Raw genomic sequence first — 19,915 nt, 5'->3', positions numbered from 1 at the left:
GATACAACTCTATAAAGAAATAAATTTCTTGAAAATAAAGATGACAATAGACAGAACTGATGGCTTGAAATTCACTGGTCCATGGATAAGAAAATGGAGCTTATTTAAGTATTTAACACAAGAAAACACATCCCCCAGTGTGATTTCTTTCTTTGAACTGCAAATATTTTTTGAATTATATCATTTACTAGGGTCTGAACTTAAGCATATCGATGTCACAATAAACATAATGATGGCAAAACAGCTTTCAGTGAGTTTGATCACTGGTCACCAATCAGATTATGAACAGCGAACCAAAGCCAACGCCCAATCCGAACTGAACCAAACTCTGAAGCTGGAAACTATGGTCATGGTCACATTTTTGCAGAGGTTGGGATAGTGGGGAATATTTGAGCATTTGCTCAAGGCCTTTGTTTTCGCGTTTGATAACAACGCGGCTAAAGGTACTTGACCATGCCACGGCCCTCCACGCTCAGCTTTGTTGCCTGAAGCTGCTTCTTCTTTGGGGCTTTCAACTGTAGCAACTTCTTATTCATCTGCACTCAACCAACCAATGAGTGGTCACAGTGCAATTCACCCTATAAGCATGAAATAAAAATAAAATGCACAACCAATAAATATTCTACATTTTACTAAGAAACATGACAATCACAATAGCTTTTGGGAAATATTTTATTTTCCGTTGTTTTGGAAACAAAAACAACTTCATTCATCAGATTCAAATATAGCCAGTCCAGTTTTCTTTTATTTTTAGAGGAATCCTAGCTGCATTCTTAAGGTCTGTGGATGCACCTACATGTGGAATTAGGAGATACGTAGTTTAGACCATTTTCTCTGCGACACTTGAATGGTATCGTTGTACGGCTAATGGCTACAAGAGTTTAGTGTCACGATTACGTTTTAGGGATTTTCGTGTGGATTTTCTACTGAATGTTCTTGTGACTTTGTGAGAATTTGAGTGGGAACAATAGCGAGAGAGAGGGAAAATTGGTTGTAAGTTGAAGATACTGCCAGAAATAATATTTTCCTTGAATCAAACACTCCCGATAGATTGCCAGAAATAACATTTCCTTGCATCAAACTCTCACTATAAATTGCCAGAAATAAAATTTTCCTTGCATGAAACACTCCCCAGATCTGCAACACACCCAGATTCCCTATTCAATACCCATCAAAGTTCAAGTTCATTCAATGCCGAAGGCAACATATTACATCGTCGCTTTATTGACTTTCAAAGAGACAGTCATGGTCAGGATTAGACCTGACTGATTCCCCAAAGCAAAACTTCCATAGTCAAGGAGCATGGGTCCATACAAAATTTTGAGGAAAATCAGTTCTAACACCAATGTCTTGGAACTCTCCGCGACATGGGAATCAATTTGATATTCAATGTGAATGATTTTACTGCATATCAAAGGCTCCATGTCGACAATCAATCCACACGGACCACACCACACATTCCACAACTATCATCCATTCCTAAAGCCCCAGATGTTATCGAGGATGTTCTCGACAAGCGACTCATTTCAACAAGGAGTGGAGGTTACCATCATACTACACTTGGATCACAGCAGAGGAATTTCAGTATTTTAACCCTAATGTTTATGACAAGTACCATGCCTTTAACTCGTCAAAGTCAAGTTCTTTTCAAACGGGAAAAGATGATAGATTTAAAAGCCCCTGAAGGTGTATTAGAGAAAACACAAAGGTACCACCCCTAGAGCTCCAGTATTGATATGGCATGAAGCTAAAGGAGGAGGGTCTACAAGGGAGATTCTATAAAGGAGGGCCATTGATCATTTGGAGGTGTCACTTTTAGGGAGTATCACTTTTAGGGAGTATCATTATCATTTGGATGGGTCTTTAATTATAAAGGATGACATGGGAGATTCCATGTTCTTTTCTCTATTCTAGCCTCCATACCTGTTACCGTAAGGCATGAACCCATTGACCAGTTTAAAACTCCATCTCTACCACTTCCAATCTATTGGTCACTTTCTCAGTCCTTAACTTTTCACCATATGTCCTAAGGATCCCAACCCTAGCAGCTGACTCCTTTCCCCTTAACTGATCAACCCTAGACTAAATTCCTACTGTACAAACTATCCAAGAAAACCTTCAGCTACCCACAGTTCATCGACTCATTCTCCAAATCCTAACTTGTAACCTTTGTTGAAACTACAGTACCCTCTCCGAACTTGCCAACCATATTACCTATCCCTTAATCCATGCATCCACCTAGAAACGAGTCCCTAAAGCTGCCGATCACAATATCTATCAAGATCACCTTCCTTTATTCCCGGATCCATGACATTTCAAAAGCAACATTCACTTCTACCTGAAACACTTTTTTTTTTTTTTTGAATGATGAAAAATATTATTAAAAAGGGGGGAAGAAACCCAAGGACTGAGATGGTCAAATACAAAAGAAGAGTACTAACAAAATGGAAAGCAAGGCCCTAAAGGGAGGACAAGTCAACAATCTCAAAACTATCTCTACCAATACCCATCCTAGCAAACCTGTCGGTGTCACTATAAGCTGATCTTCACACATGTTTGACTGATGGGTAGAAGCCCGCCAATCGATACTGAATCTCGTAGAAAAAGTGGGTGAATCTCCAACGATGGGGGTGATAACTGTCAGGCCACAGAATGACAATGAGGGAATCTCCCTCAATAATCAATCACCCCATATCTCTCGTATCTGTGATTCTGATGCCCTGAATAACGACCCTCGACCTCCGCTTCATTGGAATCTGTGGTTCCAATAGGGACCTGAAATGGTCCACCTAGTCGATCTGAGCTCATCTCTGAGAACGCCTCTTTACTCCCGGTGGTTCTAGATTGCCCATAATAGATCCATTGAAGTCTATGTCACAAATATTGTTCTCGGGAATTTCTCGGCAAGGGAAAATCACGGGATATATTAATTTCTTTATATTTTTTTCGAGTTTAAATCGGAAAAAGGCGATAAAAATAAAATTATTTAAAAATATATGAAATTTAAGAAAAAAATACAAATAAAAATATCGGGATAATATAGTGATATTATTGCGATATTTTGTGATAAAATTGATAATATTGCTACATTTTTAAAATCTCAAGATTTGGATTCTGTCATTTTATCAAAATGTTGAGATAAAAATGCGAGATTTTGAAAATATCGGATATTTGTGGCATAATTTGAAGTTGAGCTTCAGCTGACCCGGATAAAGAGTCCACATGGGCGATGACGAGTCAACCTGCTCCGAATTGGTGCAAATTTCTCTCCAACCGTACAATAGGTCATAGGCTGAGAAAAACTCCAAGTTAGGAAGGATCTTCACCCAGGAAATGGTCAAAACAAGCACTTTCGTCATGAATTGTTAAGCCCTTTACGGAGCCCATTAAAGACCCAAGCATTCCTTTCCTTCCAAAGCACCCAAATGGTAGCTAACATGAATTCTTCCTATAGGGGATGAAGAATCATCATTCCAAAAGATCTCCGAAGACATAAGGGAAGATTCCATACCAAGCCAAATCTCTTGAGAGTTGAAAATCCAGCTCCATAGATCTCTTGCCAATCTGCAATGGAGCAACATAAGATCCACATACTCCCCCGATTCGACACATAGGACACAATGGTCGATGATAAGCATGTAAGTGATCCACCGTAATGATTTTTTAAGAAAAGCGCTTCAATGAGCATACCTTGGGAGGAAGCTGGAATGCCCCACTCTGGCTATGTGTGAAGACATTGGGCAAGGCACCATCTAATAGTAGAATGATTTGACTGTGAAAACACCTGAGGAGCTCTAGATCCAAACCCTTTTCATCATTTTCAGACTTTAATGTAATAGTTGATGTAACAGTTCTCCGACAATGATCTCCCATCTTTCAAATTTAGAAACATTTGCCATAAGCTCTAACCCTTTTCTTCTCCATTATTCTGAACTATTACAGGTTCAAGAACTTGTTAAATCCATACCCCCACGTCTGGTTTACCCATTGCAACCCTATGTAACCTGTAACCTCTGCCTTTGCCAAAAGGGTTCACTCTTTCGGGCCTGTCAGGGATGTTCCCACCAATCAGTTATAATGTATACGCACCATTTTCCAACCTTTTGGCCTCCCTATACTCATTGCTGCAAGAACCTCACCAATTACCTACAACCCCGCAACCTTGCAACCAAATATTCCTGCAACAGTCCAAAAATTTATACCTTACTACCAGTTCCTATTAAATCTTCTACCAGCCCTAGACCCGAAACCTATTGCCCTACCCATCACCCAAGAACCTCTATAGCATATCCCTGATCTGTCATAACATCCCAGAATCTTACCTGCTTCCAGATCTGTCCAGAACTGTGAATATTACTTACATGTGTCAGAACGTCACCCTTGACCTATCTGGTGTTCCTTCAAGAAAAGACACTGTTAATGAATTTTTCCTGGATGTTATGCATAGGATGTCCATTCGGGGTGGGATCAAAATCATGCAAGTTGCCTCGAGATGCTCAACAAGATCAACGGTCTCAATCTAATACACATGGTATCCTTGTAGGACCAAAAGACCAGACTTAATCACTATATTTATTAGCGAAAAATACGAATAAATTGCATTTTGAGTCTGAAATTACGTATGGATACTAGTTTCAGCTCTATTGTCTTTGGTGTGGTACTGCACAGTCAACCGTTGTCCCTTCTTCTTCTTCTTCTCTAATTTTTCCCGTTTCTCATCTCTACCACTGCCGATATCACTGCAATTCGAAAGAGGAAGAGGAAGAAAAGAAAGAAAAGAGGAGCAAGAAAAAGGAAAAAGAAGAAATGACGCAGGAGAATGGAAGGCGCCAGAGAAAATGGAAGACGTCAGGAAATTGAAATGAAGAGGAAGAAGAAGGAAAAAGAAGAATAGGAAGGGAATTTTTAGAAGTTGGGGCCGACATGCTAAAAGATGGGCCAAGTTGGGTGAAAGATGGGATTGACATTTTGCACAAGTTACCAAAACGACATCAGTTTCACTCATAGATATCCCACATACATCATCTGTTTCCTCGGGGGTACCTACTGACATAATTTTTCAGTCATGTGCATCGCCAAAAAAGACTTTATAAACAACGTTCATAAAATCTTGGTCATGTCGACCGAAATGTTACTACTATGTTGTTACCATTTCAAAAAAATAAAAAATAATGTTACAACATTGAACGGAAACGACGAAAATGTCAGTCGAGATATTGTAACGATATGGTTGCTGCTGTGTTTCGTGTGGTTTCAACCAATGTTGACATATGTCTGCCGAAATCCACATGTCGCCTGACATTTAAAACTATGCTAATTTATAAAGCCTAGTTTCAACTCAGCACTTAGTAAGAGTTGATTATACGTGTGGAGCCACAGAACTATCTAAAAGGGAAAGGAAAATAAAGATGAAACTATTGCAGCATTTACATCTAATTAGTATGTTACATAGAGATTACAGTCTTCTAAACTATTAGGTGGAGCTTATGTCCAGTACAAAATACCACTAGAGCTCCTGATCAAAGTCTAATACCATTGACAAGTACAAAATACCACTAGAGCTCCCGAACAAAATACCACTAGAGCTCCTGATCACAAGTCTAATTCCATTGACATTTTAGAAGTTAATACATAAACAACAAGGAAAACCATCATCAGCATTTTTTCAGAGAATTTTAGACCGCAACATGGTGCACAAAGTGTCCACTTTGTGCCAAATTTGAAAAGTTGTGAAGATACAGGAGAACAAAGGAAATGAAATGTACGCATAGCCAAATAACTAACCTTTAGCCGACGTGGATCCTGTACGATCTGTTTAGCTCGTGCTCTAACTTCATTTGGGTCTACCTTTGATTGAGGACGTACCACAAAATCCAAAGGTAAGGCTTCAGGCCTAGAAGCATGCTGTCTGGAACCTGCCTGACCAGATTTTGGTTCCCTACACAGCAGTTTAAAATTCATCAAAAACCAATATACCTGAGGAATACAACGCACCTATGTATCTACTCTCTTTTTTTGAAATGGGTTTGAAGTTCAAAGCACCCACGTAACTACTAATCAATCAAAAGGGATGCTCAAATAGAGATAGTCTACAATAATATCATCTTACTGGGAAAATCCAGCTAAGTCAAGATCGTCATCCCTGGATTCCAGTCCTGCAGCTTTTGTTGTTGGCCTTTCATAAAAGAATAAACCAGAGGCAACATATTAGAAATAAAGAAAATACATTACATCAAAAACTTAAACAATTTAAGTTGTTACAACAAAAGAAATGTGTCAAATTAGCTGCAACAAGTTCAAGTACTTCTTTGAAGCTGGCCTTCTATAGGGAGCCCTTTCATCATCAAAGCCTCTCATGTCCTCAAACCGAGTGCTCTTATTGAATATAGGCCGACTCTGCATGCAATCCCATTTCAAATAATTAGAGAATGTCATTTTCTATATCATTAAAGATTAAAGTGCACATGCTCAAAGCATAGGTTCATTTTGATCATGTGCATGTAGATAAGATGACAAGTTCAATTGGTTCTATCTTTAAAATATGCATATTTTTTTTGAATGGCTTCTTTAAAATATGTATATTATGTTAAAGTTCAATTAGCTCTAACTTTAAAACTCACCAACTTAAATGAGAAATCAACTCTTTTTAACTCCTCCAAGTACCTAGCCTCACGTACTCGGTGAATCCTTCAAAGTAAATAGAAAACAGTTTCATTGCTTAATGGATGATTGAAAGAGAGAGGGAGAGAATGGATGAAAGAAGTCTTTCTTTCTGTCTTAATTTTTTTTCTCTTTTTTTTACCATATATATATAGAGAGAGAGAGAGGAAAAGGATTGTACGCTCGAGCGTACCAAGCTTATGGTACGCTCGAGTGCCCAATCACATATGGGCCCATGTGATTTGGGCACTCGAGCGTACCATAAGCTTGGTACGCTCAAGCGTACAATCTTTTCCTCATATATATATATATATATATATATATATATATATATATATAGAGAGAGAGAGAGAGAGGGGGGGGGGCATTGCGTTGTGTGAGCACTGAGAGCATCTCCTTGATTTTGTGATCAAGTTGTCATTGTGTGTTTTCTTCCCGAAGGAGTTAGCAGCCCTCATAAGTTTTGCGGCGTTGGAAACCATGGCTTAGATGAAAAGTGTGATGTGTGCAGAGATAGAGATAGAGGAGTCTTCTTTCCCCCTCCCTTCCCCCCCCCCCCCCGCCTCTCTCTCTCCTCTATGTAATTCCTTCCTTCGCTTCCTTTCCTTCCTCTACTATTTTCCTTCCCCTTGATGAAAAGTGTGATGTGTGCTGAGAGAGAACCATTAAAAAAAATAGAGAGAGAGAGAGAGAGTAAGGAGCGCCACCTCACCCCCGCTCTCCTCCTCCTCCCTCCTCTATGTAATTCCTTCCTTCGCTTCCTTTCCTCCCTCTACTATTTTCCTACTCCTTGCATTAGCCAATAAGGCTTTTATTTCTACTTTTTTTAAAAAAAATAGTGGAAAACGGATGTGCTTGAGGCTTGTCTTCTCACAACCTAATCCATGAAAAAAAAATGTGGAGAGGAAAAACCAATAAATGGGTATTTTTTCTTTGAACGATGATAATATATATTAATAAAAAGGGGGGGACCCCAAGACCAAGGTGATCAATGTACAAAAGAAGTGAAAGGCAAGAAAAACAAAGTAAAAGATATATAGTTACGGGCGAGAAAATCGAAAAAGCTCTAACCGGATCTTATCAACATCAGATCTAGCAAGTCAGTCTGCATTACTGCATTACTGTTAGCTGATCTCCAAACATGCTGAAACTAAACTAGGTGCCCCTCCCTCCACTTGTTCCAGGATTTCTTCAATCACATCTGCAAGTCTCCAAGAGAACTACTGTCTACTCTTCAGTCATCAGATCATGTTAAATTAATCATCTTCAATTATAAGGGAATCGAGATCCAAAGGGTTAACAAACTGAATTTCTTGAAGGATAGCTTGCACTTCCGTCAAATCTCATCCTACCGGGAACAGAAAAGGCTCACTTAGTCTCCCCTCTATCATCTCTGAGGAGCCTCAGGCACATTGAAATCAAAATCGAAATTTAAAACCTCGGCTACATGTGATATGGTCTCCACCTCCCACGCATGCATTGGAACACCAAACACATCGTTGGCACCCCACAAAACTTATGCCATCTCCTCAGGCTTCTGAAAAGACACCCGGCTACAGAAGAATCTCTATTGCACTTCCTTCCGAAATGACCACTGTTGTGGCAGGGATAAGCACCTCGGTCCATATCACACTCACCATCGTCACCACGCCATGGATGTCGGTTCTCGACAAACACCTCTCTAGAAATACCACCTCTGCCACAAGCACCTAAGGCTCGTTGACCCAAGCAAAATGTGTCATCCTAGCCTTCCTGTAACCGAAAGACTCCTTCCTCTCCATTGATATTCCTTTGGATACGAGATTTCTATAGGCACCCCATCCCTCCAAGATCTATGTATCTATCTAACCAACTCTACCTTCGCCATATATGCCATAGGCCTCCCTCGAAGGCTCTGAACCTGTAGCAGCCGCCTCAGCTAAGGTTCTGTCTCTGCCCTCTAGCCCTAGACCCTTTCAGCCTCTAACCTCCCTGTCTACCCTACTCCAATACTTCTTGCATCTTCTACAGGCAATACACCTCTTGAAATTGTAGAAATTGCATATGCCGCATGCCCAGTCACCTGCTTGTCTCCTTTTCCTCTCCACTACTGCTCTTTCAAACCTCTTTTGGTCTCAGCTTAGAACCAATTCCCATGCTTCGTCCACCGCATCCATCTGCCCTACTCGATAGCCAAGCCTGCTTCACGGACTCCATTCCTCCCTTGTGTTTGACCTCCCTCTCCTCCCTCCACCTCTTCGACCTTCCTCTCCTCCTTTCATCTCTATGCCTTTCTGTTATGGTCTATGACTCAATCTCTAGCTCACCTTCCACCTTTCATCTCCACTAATAAGTTTATATAATCAATACAATGGTCAATTCTCCGAATAGAGCAATCATTTGACTTCTCCAATATTCTCTTCTCCCTATTGCTCGTGACATTTTATCCTAGGAAATAAACTTGACCTCACAATTACCAAATTATAACTTCTATCAAGTGTATGCAAATAAAGTAAACCAAAAACACAATGCTGAATTTTCAAGAGAGAATTCATAGAATAATGCATAGTAATTTACAACTCTAAGATTAATATTTTTGTGTTCTTACCCATTTATCCACCAAATCCTTAGCAAGTCTTCTATTGGACGTGGTCTCTTCATCAGATTTCGACAAAAACATAATGACCTGCACAAGAAAAGAATAACATTACACCAGAATTTTCTATTTCTAAGTATGAAAGAGAAAGTGAATGCTCCATGATTTCTGAGACCTTTCCAAGACCACTCTTTTTAAGTTGCTCTCTCCTGTCAAACTGGTCTAAATCAATTGGAAACTGCATAACGGAAGTAGCATGTCATGATCAGATGCACATAAAGAATAGAATAAGAACCCATAAACCAGCAATGGCTCAAATAATTTAAATTCTTCAGGGTATGGATGAAAAGAGGATGCAAATAACATGCCACGTGTCAACATTAAAGAATTTCTCACAAAGAAAATGGAACAAGCCACAGTATACCTCAGTCAGGATCTTCAATATAGCACTCCGGATATTTATATTCGGTAAGCTTCCATCCGGTAGAGGTTCAAGCCAATTCTTCAATAGAGTCAATACCCCGTGATCTAGAAATTCTTGTTGAAGCTGCCTCCTGTAAAAGAGTGGCAAGACAGAAGAAAATCAGTAACCACAAATGACACAGCAATAATAATACACATTGGTTCTAACAGCCTATGGCCTACGCCATGGAATCATCTTACTTTGAAAGAACCTCGGTTAGCAGTGGTAACTTTTTGAGTTTATTAATGGCAGGTTTAGACTGCCTATTCAGCTCTGCATCTTCTTCAGCTGTAACTTCAAGCTCAGCCATAAGATGTTCGACAAGCAAAGCAATTTCGGCCGGTGATTTCTCGCTTTTCTTCTTTTTCTTACCCACCTTGAAGAGCCGGTTGACCTCATCATCTTCTTCACCCTCTTCCGCCTGTAAGAATTGTAAAATTGGCGTCAAAGAACAAGAAATACAAATACTATCATCTATAACTGAACAGAAAACAGAATCTCCAAATGTCCTCAATTAGCAACAGCAACCAACTTCAACTCTTTTTTCCAGTCTTTAAAAACACGGATGTGGTGCGGAACGCAGCCGAAGAAAACCTTAGTTGACTCGGCACGATGTGGTCGAGTATTCGGGTTGACGCGGTCATAATTCGGGAGAGTTAAAAGAGTTTTTATTGACTCTGTAGCACAAAACGTGGAACGTGAATGCGGCACAACGCGGAACACGACCAAGGTAAAAGGGTGTCGACTCTGACGCGGGGGAGTTTTAAAACTATGCTTTTTTTCTAATAAAGGGCTTGAACTCTCACTAAGAGTGGCAATTAGCAAACAAAATTATTGGATATTCCAACATATATACTAACCGTTGTTGTACCATTCAAGAAAGAAAAAAATACTAACCGCTGTTGTTAGCATCAAATATCATGGAGAGCTACTATATGTGCCAAAATATTATACCCATAACTCAAACTAGAACAGAATAATAGCAAGATAATACAAAACTAGAATTAAAAAAATGAAAGATTATATAACTCAAATGACTAAGAAAAGAGACGCTAATTTATGGAAGAAAAACCAACCTGGGGAGCAGCACCAATAGAAGCCTCGTTATCGCTACCATATCGATCAGCTGGATCAACGCCAGTATCATCAATAAAAGCCTCATCATCCATGGTCCTAACACCCTCGTGGTCATCCTGTTTCATTCACATGTATATAAAGACTCACTTATCAACAATTATAGTAAAAGAAAAGCTCTGTTCAAATTCAGTGTCAAATAAATATGTTTCATAAAGCCCTATAAAAACAAGCCTTCAAAAATCGACACCGAAATATGTAAAATCTACTGAGCTACCAACATTTAGAAAACGGACCAGAACTCTCTCATCCCTTTTGACTTTCTCAAGGCCGTTTGTTGCGTTTGAAAGAAAACTCGGATAACAAAACATTGAAAACCCAACAAACCCATTACCTCAGAATCGCCTCCAGCAATCGTATCCCACATCTCCTTAATCTCATCACCCCCATCATCCCTCAATCCTCCAGAACTCCCACCCGATTTCGATCCCTTCATCCTCTTCTCCTTCATCTTCCCACTCGATACCTTCCTCTTTCTAGTCTCCTCCTCCTCTTCCTCCTCCTCCTCATCCGAAAATTTGTCCCTCACCGGACTCTCATATCCGAAATCCGGTGTGCTCTCGCTCTCCTTCCCACTCTTCTTTATCAGCCTTTTTCTAGGTTTTCCCTTTGAAGATGTCTCCACATCTTCTGCTCCATAATCGAGGACGGGCGTTGGAGATCGCTCACGCCGCCAATCGTCTTCTTCGGGTTCGAGATCGGAGACCACGTCAGGGTCCATCAGAGCCTCTCCGTCTTCGTCTATGTACCTGCAATTCATGGAAAGATGTGAATTTCAGAAGCCCTAATTTTAGAAACCCTCGATTTTGTTGAGAAGAGATAAGGGGAAAAGTCTTAATAAGAAGAGTTAGGGCTCAGAGAACAAATTACGGGTCGTTTTCGTATGCCATTGTTGGAATGGAGTTTGTTGCTGAGAGAAACCCTAAAAGAGAGAAAAACGAGAGAAGGAGGGAAGGGGATCTAGAGAGAACGACTTGGTTGACATGAGAGAGAAGATATATTAATCAATGAAATTTTATGTGGTGTGTGGCCGGCTAGTCCAGTTTTTTTTTTTAAAGTCCTGTAGGCCCATTTCATAGGATGATCCAAACCGTTCATTTGTTGTGCTACAACATAAATAGTTCATAAGATTATCCAAACCGTTCATTTGTTGGGCCACAACATAAATATCATTTATAGGATGATTCTAACCATCTGATCTATAAAAGGGCTGTAAATTATGAAAACTCTATAGATAGGAGGGTTAGGATCATCCTATGGCATTGCAGTGTTTTTTATAATTTTATATACTAACCCATCTTGTCTTAATAATTGGAAAATGATATGGTAATCACTAGCAAGACCAATGGACAAACCGACCATCAGAATGTGCCATATATATGTACACACATATTTTATAGGGTGCCTGATTGGGCACCAACAATAGCAGGGCATCCACCCTTGATATTTAATCCAATAGCAGCCCACTTTTAAATGGGATCTATGCACATGAGAAGGATCCATTGACATATTATGGATCCTCTTTGTATGAACCGAAATTTTCGGATCGTGATCAGGACAAGGCAAAAAAATCCGATGGATAGTCACCATCCGAAATCTTTTTACTAAAATACCCTTAAAATAATTCTTATATTAATAATTAAAGGAAGGGTATTTTCATAAAAATAAACTAAATGTTACTTAGCTTCCATTCCAGGCATCTTTTTATATTCTTATCATGTGTTTCTTCCTGTAAACTTGCCACTCACCTTCAACAAGGATTAGTTACTCAATAGTTTTATGGTCGAGCACTCTCGAGCAGTGGAGTTCTTTTCAACAATAAATCCTATTATTCATCAGAATCATGGGTTATTATTAGATATAGTAACTAATTCTTTTATGAATTGAGGAAGTTTTGGAGTTCATTTCGAATGAAGAAAGTTGAGATTTTTTGTTGTTTTGTAAGTAGGACCTACTAGGACACTCCGATGGACGATTTGAAATGGATCGTGACCGGGACACAAGACATAGGATCCGAAGAACATTCCGAATCCGATCCGACCGATAAGGGATTTGAATAGATCTTGACTAAGACATAGGTGGATCCGATCCGAAGTGGATCTATTGACACCCCTAAGGGCGGATGACCCGCCAATGTTAGCTCCCGATCGGGCACCATATTACTTCTCGTACAACAAAAGCAGCTTAAAAGGTTGGAGTTTTTATATGGTGCTCAACCATCAAGTTCCTTGAATTTGATCCAACTACAGCTCACTTTTTTACCCGACCAACAAAGACACCCTTGATATTTGATCCAATTGCAGCGCACTTTTTAAGAGGTTGCTCCCTAAGCCCTCTGGTTTTAGTGTGCAGATTTTACAGGTACGAGCGTCGAGCGTATGTGGTTTCTCATATATTGTTACCCACTCAGTGTGGATTATTTTGTATGGGGAAGGGAAGAGAATCAAATGGTCATGGTTTGTTGACGGTATGAGGGATTTCGTGTTGACTTTTTATGCAAAAGTCTTTTTGTAATTCAATCTTACAAAGGGGTGCTTTTAGTCTTTTACATTGGCTTTGCTTTTTGCTTTAGGGCTTCTCACTCAAAGTTAGAGCTTCCCTCCAAAAGGACTAAAGCCATGAGAAAACTTTAGTCCTAGATGGGAAGTGTGAGAGGGTGAGAGTGGCCATATATATACTTTCACTCTCTTAGTCTTGTGAATGAGAAAGAGGTCATGAGAATCCTACGCGCACGGATCACCCACTTGGGTCCGGTGGGCTTTTGGTATTACCACACACGCGCGCCGCCCGGCCCGGCGCGGCTCGGCCGGCCGCGCGCGTGGCCCCAAAGCCTTTTTATTTTCTTTTATTTCCTTTCTTTTTCTTTAATCATTAATTAATACTTTTTACCGTTTGAGATTCCTTAAATCGTGGTTTTGTGACCGTTTGGGAAACGTCTCTCACGCACTAAAAGAGTGCGACGTTTCATCCCAACGTGTCTCTTATTTTTCTATAAAAAACGGTTTTACAGAGATAGAAAAAAATACAGAACGGATTCTTCTTCTGCTATCTTCTGGTTTTCCCCAACCTTTCTGATCAAGGCTTTTGGCACATATAAGCAAGTTGTTAGGCATCCGGGCTGCGTGAGTGCACACCCCTGGAGCGAGAGTTGTTGTATCCTGGAGGCATACGCCGTGACGCCCATCTGCACCGTTGATTCGTCATAGTGGGGGCGAGATTTGCCTTAAGGACAGCGAAGATTCTTCGTGCCTCAACTCGATAAGTGATCTAACGATTTGTTCTTCCTTTACAGTTTATTATTGCAGAAAATTGTTACTATTGAAATCTGCTTTTGGAGTTACCAGATTAATTTCGTATAAGGTATTATCTCATCCTAAATTACAGATTTGCACATCAATTTTTATAACAATCTTAAGGCAAATCTTTACGATCTGTGATCTGTAATTTGGGATTCCGATTATTGGAAATTAATCATCATGACTTCCCAAACCGAAAGACCGGAAAAATTTGATGGATCGGATTTCGGTAGATGGCAAGAAAAGATGCGATTCTTTCTGACCTTTCTGAACCTAGATTATATCTTGAATGCTCCTGAACCATCACCTGATGAGGAAGAACCTGCAAGAACCCATCTCTCTGAGAAAAGGAAAAGAGATAATTATCTCTGTAAAGGCCATATACTAAGTTGTCTCAGTAATCAGTTGTTCGATGTATTTTTCAGAATTGAGTCTGCCAAAGAGTTGTGGGAAACTCTAGAGCAGAAATACCTGGTTGAAGCCGCGGGTTCTAAGAAACATCTTATTGGAAAATATTTCTGATATCAGATGATAGATGGAAAATCTATTATGGATCAAGTAAATGAGATCCAGTTGATTGTTTCTGATATTCTTGCTAGAGGTATTAAAATAGAAGAACAGCTCCAAATTGGTGCAATCATTGAAAAATTACCACCTTCATGGGAGAAATTCCAAGACACCCTTCTGCATGACAGAAACGATTTTTCTCTTCAAGATCTATTTGTATATCTTCGAACTGAAGAGGAAAACCGTTTCAGAAAATAGAAATCAAAGGCCTATGAGTTTAACTCTAAGGCAAATCTCACTGAATCTTCATCTGGAAAGAAAATCTATTCTAAACCTGGGTCTGGATCTGGAAAAGGAAATTTCAAGAAAAATAATAAGGACTTCAAGAAAAAGAAAGGTAACTGCTTTGTGTGTGGGAAAGCAGGTCACTATGCTAAAAACTGTCGCAAAAACGACAAGAAGAAAAACCCTCAAGGAAATAATGCGCCTCAGGCAAATATGGCTGAAGATCAATATCTGTCGGCTGTAGTATCTGAAGTGAACCTGGTTAGCAACGTGAAGGACTGGTGGGTGGACACTGGTGCCACCAGACACATCTGTAGTGACAGAAGTGTATTTTCTTCCTACGAGCTTGTAGGGGATGGAGAGCAGCTTTTCATGGGAAACTCGTCATCATCTGCTGTGGCGGGTAAAGGAACAGTCCTATTGAAGCTTACATATGGAAAAGTTCTGAAGCTCTGTGATGTCCTTCACGTACCAGATATAAGAAAGAATCTGGTGTCTGGGTCACTTCTGATCAAGAAAGGTTTTAAACTAGTTTTCGAGGCTGATAAATTTGTCATTACTAAGAATGGTGAATTTGTGGGGAAGGGTTATTCCAGTGAGGGTTTATTCAAACTGAATGTATCTGAGAACATTATGAATAAAGCATCTTCTTCTTCTGCTTATATTATTGATTCTTCTTGTTTATGGCATGGTAGGCTAGGTCATGTTAACTATGCATCTTTAAAGAAAATGATGACCATAGGTCTAATTCCTAAAAGTGATCTAATAGTAGATAAATGCGAAATTTGTGTGCAATCAAAGTACTCTAAGAAGCCTTTTAATAGAGTAGAAGAAAGAAAATCAGAACTTCTTAGTTTAATTCATAGTGATGTATGTGACTTAAACAATGTTTTAACTAGAGGAGGAAAAAGGTATTTTATTACATTTATAGATGATTTCTCTAGATTTTGTACTGTTTATCTTATTAGATATAAAGATGAATCATTTGATAAATTCATTACATTCAAATCTGAAGTAGAGAATCAGTTAGAAAAGAAGATCAAAATCCTAAGATCTGATAGAGGAGGTGAGTACACCTCTAATGATTTTAGAGCTTTTTGTGAATCTCATGGCATAATTCATCAAGTAACTGCACCTTACTCTCCGCAACAAAATGGAGTTGCTGAACGTAAAAACAGAACTTTAATGAACATGGTAAACTCTATGTTAGGGAGTTCAGGTTTACCTCATAACCTATGGGGAGAGGCTCTTCTCTCTGCTTGTTATATTCTAAACAAAATTCCATTTAAAGATTCTGACAAAACTCCTTACGAGTTATGGAAGAATAGAAAACCGCATTTTAAATACCTTAAAGTGTGGGGGTGCTTAGCTAAAGTTAGGATTCCAGATCCTAAAAGTACTAAGTTAGGTCCTAAGACTGTTGATTGTGCATTCATTGGATATGCACAAAACAGTAGTGCATATAGGTTCTTAATCTATAGATCAGATCATGTTGATATGCATCCTAACACCATAATTGAATCCAGAGATGCTGAATTCTTTGAAACAATATTCCCTTATAAAACTAGTCTAAGTGAGAACACACTAAAAAGACCCATTGAATCTATAGAAAAAGAGCATCAAGTGTCTGAGGAATCTGTAGAGCCTAGAAGAAGTAAAAGGGCAAGAGTAGAGAAAAACTTTGGTCCAGAGTTCATTGCCTATCTTCTAGAAGGAGATCCAAAAACATATAAAGAGGCAATGTCACTTCCAGATTCTTCATTCTGGAAAGAAGCTGTCAAGAGTGAAATAGACTCTATTTTGAGTAATGGGACATGGATCTTGACAGATCTGCCTCCTGGTTGTAAACCTATTGGTTGCAAGTGGATCTTTAGAAATAAATTAAAAACTGATGGAACTATAGATAAGTTCAAAGCTAGACTAGTAGCTAAAGGGTTTAAGCAAAAAGAAGGAATGGACTTTTTTGACACTTACTCACCTGTAACCAGGATAACCACTATTAGAATCCTTATTGCCATAGCTGCAATCTATAACCTTGAAATCCATCAAATGGATGTCAAAACAGCCTTTCTGAATGGTGAATTAGATGAAGAGATTTATATGGATCAACCTGAAGGCTTTGTAATCCAAGGCCAAGAGAAAAAGGTATGCAAACTTATAAAATCTCTATATGGTTTAAAACAAGCACCAAAGCAATGGCATGAGAAGTTTGATAGTGTGATGCTATCAAATGGATTCATAATAAATGAATCAGATAAATGTGTTTATAGCAAATTTAGTGGGGATGGTGGTGTTATTGTTTGTCTGTATGTAGATGATATGTTGATCATCGGAACAGACATAAGTGTAATTAAAGACACTAAGAAATTTTTATCAAATAATTTTGATATGAAAGATCTGGGAAAGGCAGATGTAATCCTGGGTATCAAAATAAATAGAAACCCAGAAGAAATAATTTTAACTCAATCTCATTATGTAGAAAAAATATTAAGGAGGTTTAATCAATTTGATTGTAAACCTGTGGCTACCCCATATGATTCTAGTATAAGATTATGTAAGAATAAAGGGAGTGGAGTAGATCCACTTGAATACTCTAGAGTTATAGGGAGTCTAATGTATTTGATGAACTGCACTAGGCCAGACATAGCCTATGCAGTGGGTAGACTCAGTAGCTATACCAGTAATCCTGGTAGTGATCACTGGGAAGCACTAATTAGAGTATTGAAATATCTTAAAGGAACCATAAACTATGGTTTGCATTTTTCTAAATATCCTGTTGTACTAGAGGGGTATAGCGATGCCAATTGGGTATCTGGATTTGAGACCAAATCTAGGAGTGGATATGTCTTCACTCTAGGAAGTGCAGCGGTTTCTTGGAAGTCTACCAAGCAAACTTGTATAGCCAGATCCACTATGGAGTCTGAGTTTATTGCTTTAGAAAAAGCAAGTGAGGAAGCCGAATGGCTTAGAAACCTTCTGTCTGATATTCCACTTTGGAATAAGCCAGTACCAGGTATTACAATCCACTGTGATTGTCAAGCTGCTATTGGAAGAGCAGGTAATAATGTATATAATGGAAAATCCCGACACATTCGTCGGAGGCATAACTCCATAAGACAGTTGTTGAAGAATGGAGTGATAACCATAGATTTTGTAAGATCAATTGATAATATATCAGATTGTCTTACAAAAGGACTAAATAAAAATTCAGTCATAAGCACATCGAGGGGGATGGGGCTGAAGCCCACTGTTTAGATCACCTATAACAGGAACCCAACCTATCTGACTGGAGATCCCAAAAAGTAGGTTCAATGGGAAAAACAAGTTATTTGAGTGATCTGTTTTGCACCAAGTTGTATGTGAATTAAGTTCACTAAGCCTATCCCTATGGTGTGGGTGCAACCTGTAACGGTAAGAGGATGAGTTGTAGGACTCTTAATGTTATCTATAGCTGACTAGCTGTCATGCTGATTGTCAGTGGGGTGCGTAGTTACAGGGCACTCCTGATAGATACACCTATATGAGTGTGGAAGTGTGGCCGCTTCCTATGAGAATTGGGCTAAATTCTCTAGAGCTCTCATGAAATCAGGATATAGCACATGGCCGAAAAGTGCAACACCGTATGAACTTGCTTATGCTTTCTGTGTTGTGTGTGTGGTATGTTGTTTCAGTTTATTACTAAAAGTGCTTGGTTCAAGACGTATATTCACCAAGTACTTGATAAACTCGATATACCTGCACTAAGTAAAGGTTCAAGTCCAAAAGACACCTCTACTGATGCATAACACATCTTGCCTTGATCAAATCTATTTACATTTATGATTTATTTCTTGTAATTTTGAATTAGTGGGGGATTGTTGACTTTTTATGCAAAAGTCTTTTTGTAATTCAATCTTACAAAGGGGTGCTTTTAGTCTTTTACATTGGCTTTGCTTTTTGCTTTAGGGCTTCTCACTCAAAGTTAGAGCTTCCCTCCAAAAGGACTAAAGCCATGAGAAAACTTTAGTCCTAGATGGGAAGTGTGAGAGGGTGAGAGTGGCCATATATATACTTTCACTCTCTTAGTCTTGTGAATGAGAAAGAGGTCATGAGAATCTTACGCGCACGGATCACCCACTTGGGTCCGGTGGACTTTTGGTATTACCACACACGCGCGCCGCCCGGCCCGGCGCGGCTCGGCCGGCCGCGCGCGTGGCCCCAAAGCCTTTTTATTTTCTTTTATTTCCTTTCTTTTTCTTTAATCATTAATTAATACTTTTTACCGTTTGAGATTCCTTAAATCGTGGTTTTGTGACCGTTTGGGAAACGTCTCTCACGCACTAAAAGAGTGCGACGTTTCATCCCAACGTGTCTCTTATTTTTCTATAAAAAACGGTTTTACAGAGATAGAAAAAAATACAGAACGGATTCTTCTTCTGCTATCTTCTGGTTTTCCCCAACCTTTCTGATCAAGGCTTTTGGCACATATAAGCAAGTTGTTAGGCATCCGGGCTGCGTGAGTGCACACCCCTGGAGCGAGAGTTGTTGTATCCTGGAGGCATACGCCGTGACGCCCATCTGCACCGTTGATTCGTCATAGTGGGGGCGAGATTTGCCTTAAGGACAGCGAAGATTCTTCGTGCCTCAACTCGATAAGTGATCTAACGATTTGTTCTTCCTTTACAGTTTATTATTGCAGAAAATTGTTACTGTTGAAATCTGCTTTTGGAGTTACCAGATTAATTTCGCATAAGGTATTATCTCATCCTAAATTACAGATTTGCACATCAATTTTTATAACATTTCGTTGGCATCGAAATCGAAATCAGGGTTTTGTGATCGGTGAACCACAAGTTGACCACTGAAATTTTACGTGCTTTGGCCAAGCTTATATCCACGGGTGAGAAACACAAGAGGAAAATAATATACAACGATTACAATGGATTAAACCAAAACCCACAAATCCGCCATCATTTCCTTCTAGACTCAAACCAAGACCGTACAAGAGTAACAAGA

General features: G+C 39.3%; 1 protein-coding gene across 1 annotated transcript; it reads right to left on the bottom strand.

The window, feature by feature from the left end:
* On the bottom strand, nucleotides 1-11,850 carry LOC143849724 (protein IWS1 homolog 1-like). The gene is made up of 11 exons (XM_077358887.1): nucleotides 11,703-11,850; nucleotides 11,167-11,581; nucleotides 10,775-10,891; nucleotides 9,899-10,119; nucleotides 9,660-9,789; nucleotides 9,411-9,473; nucleotides 9,248-9,325; nucleotides 6,305-6,396; nucleotides 6,110-6,175; nucleotides 5,785-5,938; nucleotides 1-536 (listed from the first exon to the last, which is right to left on the bottom strand). The coding sequence occupies exons 1-11, from the start codon at nucleotides 11,720-11,722 to the stop codon at nucleotides 438-440; spliced, it is 1,455 nt and encodes a 484-aa protein (XP_077215002.1). The 5' UTR covers nucleotides 11,723-11,850; the 3' UTR covers nucleotides 1-437.
* Between the last annotated feature and the right edge of the window lie 8,065 nt (nucleotides 11,851-19,915).

The sequence above is a fragment of the Tasmannia lanceolata genome, unplaced genomic scaffold, assembly GCF_043159265.1.
Source record: "Tasmannia lanceolata isolate RefF3 unplaced genomic scaffold, GAP_Taslan_0.1 ptg000018l, whole genome shotgun sequence".
Taxonomy (NCBI): Eukaryota; Viridiplantae; Streptophyta; class Magnoliopsida; order Canellales; family Winteraceae; genus Tasmannia; species Tasmannia lanceolata.
The sequence above is the reverse complement of the archived record's forward strand: the minus strand, read 5'-3'. Positions and strand labels throughout refer to the sequence as shown.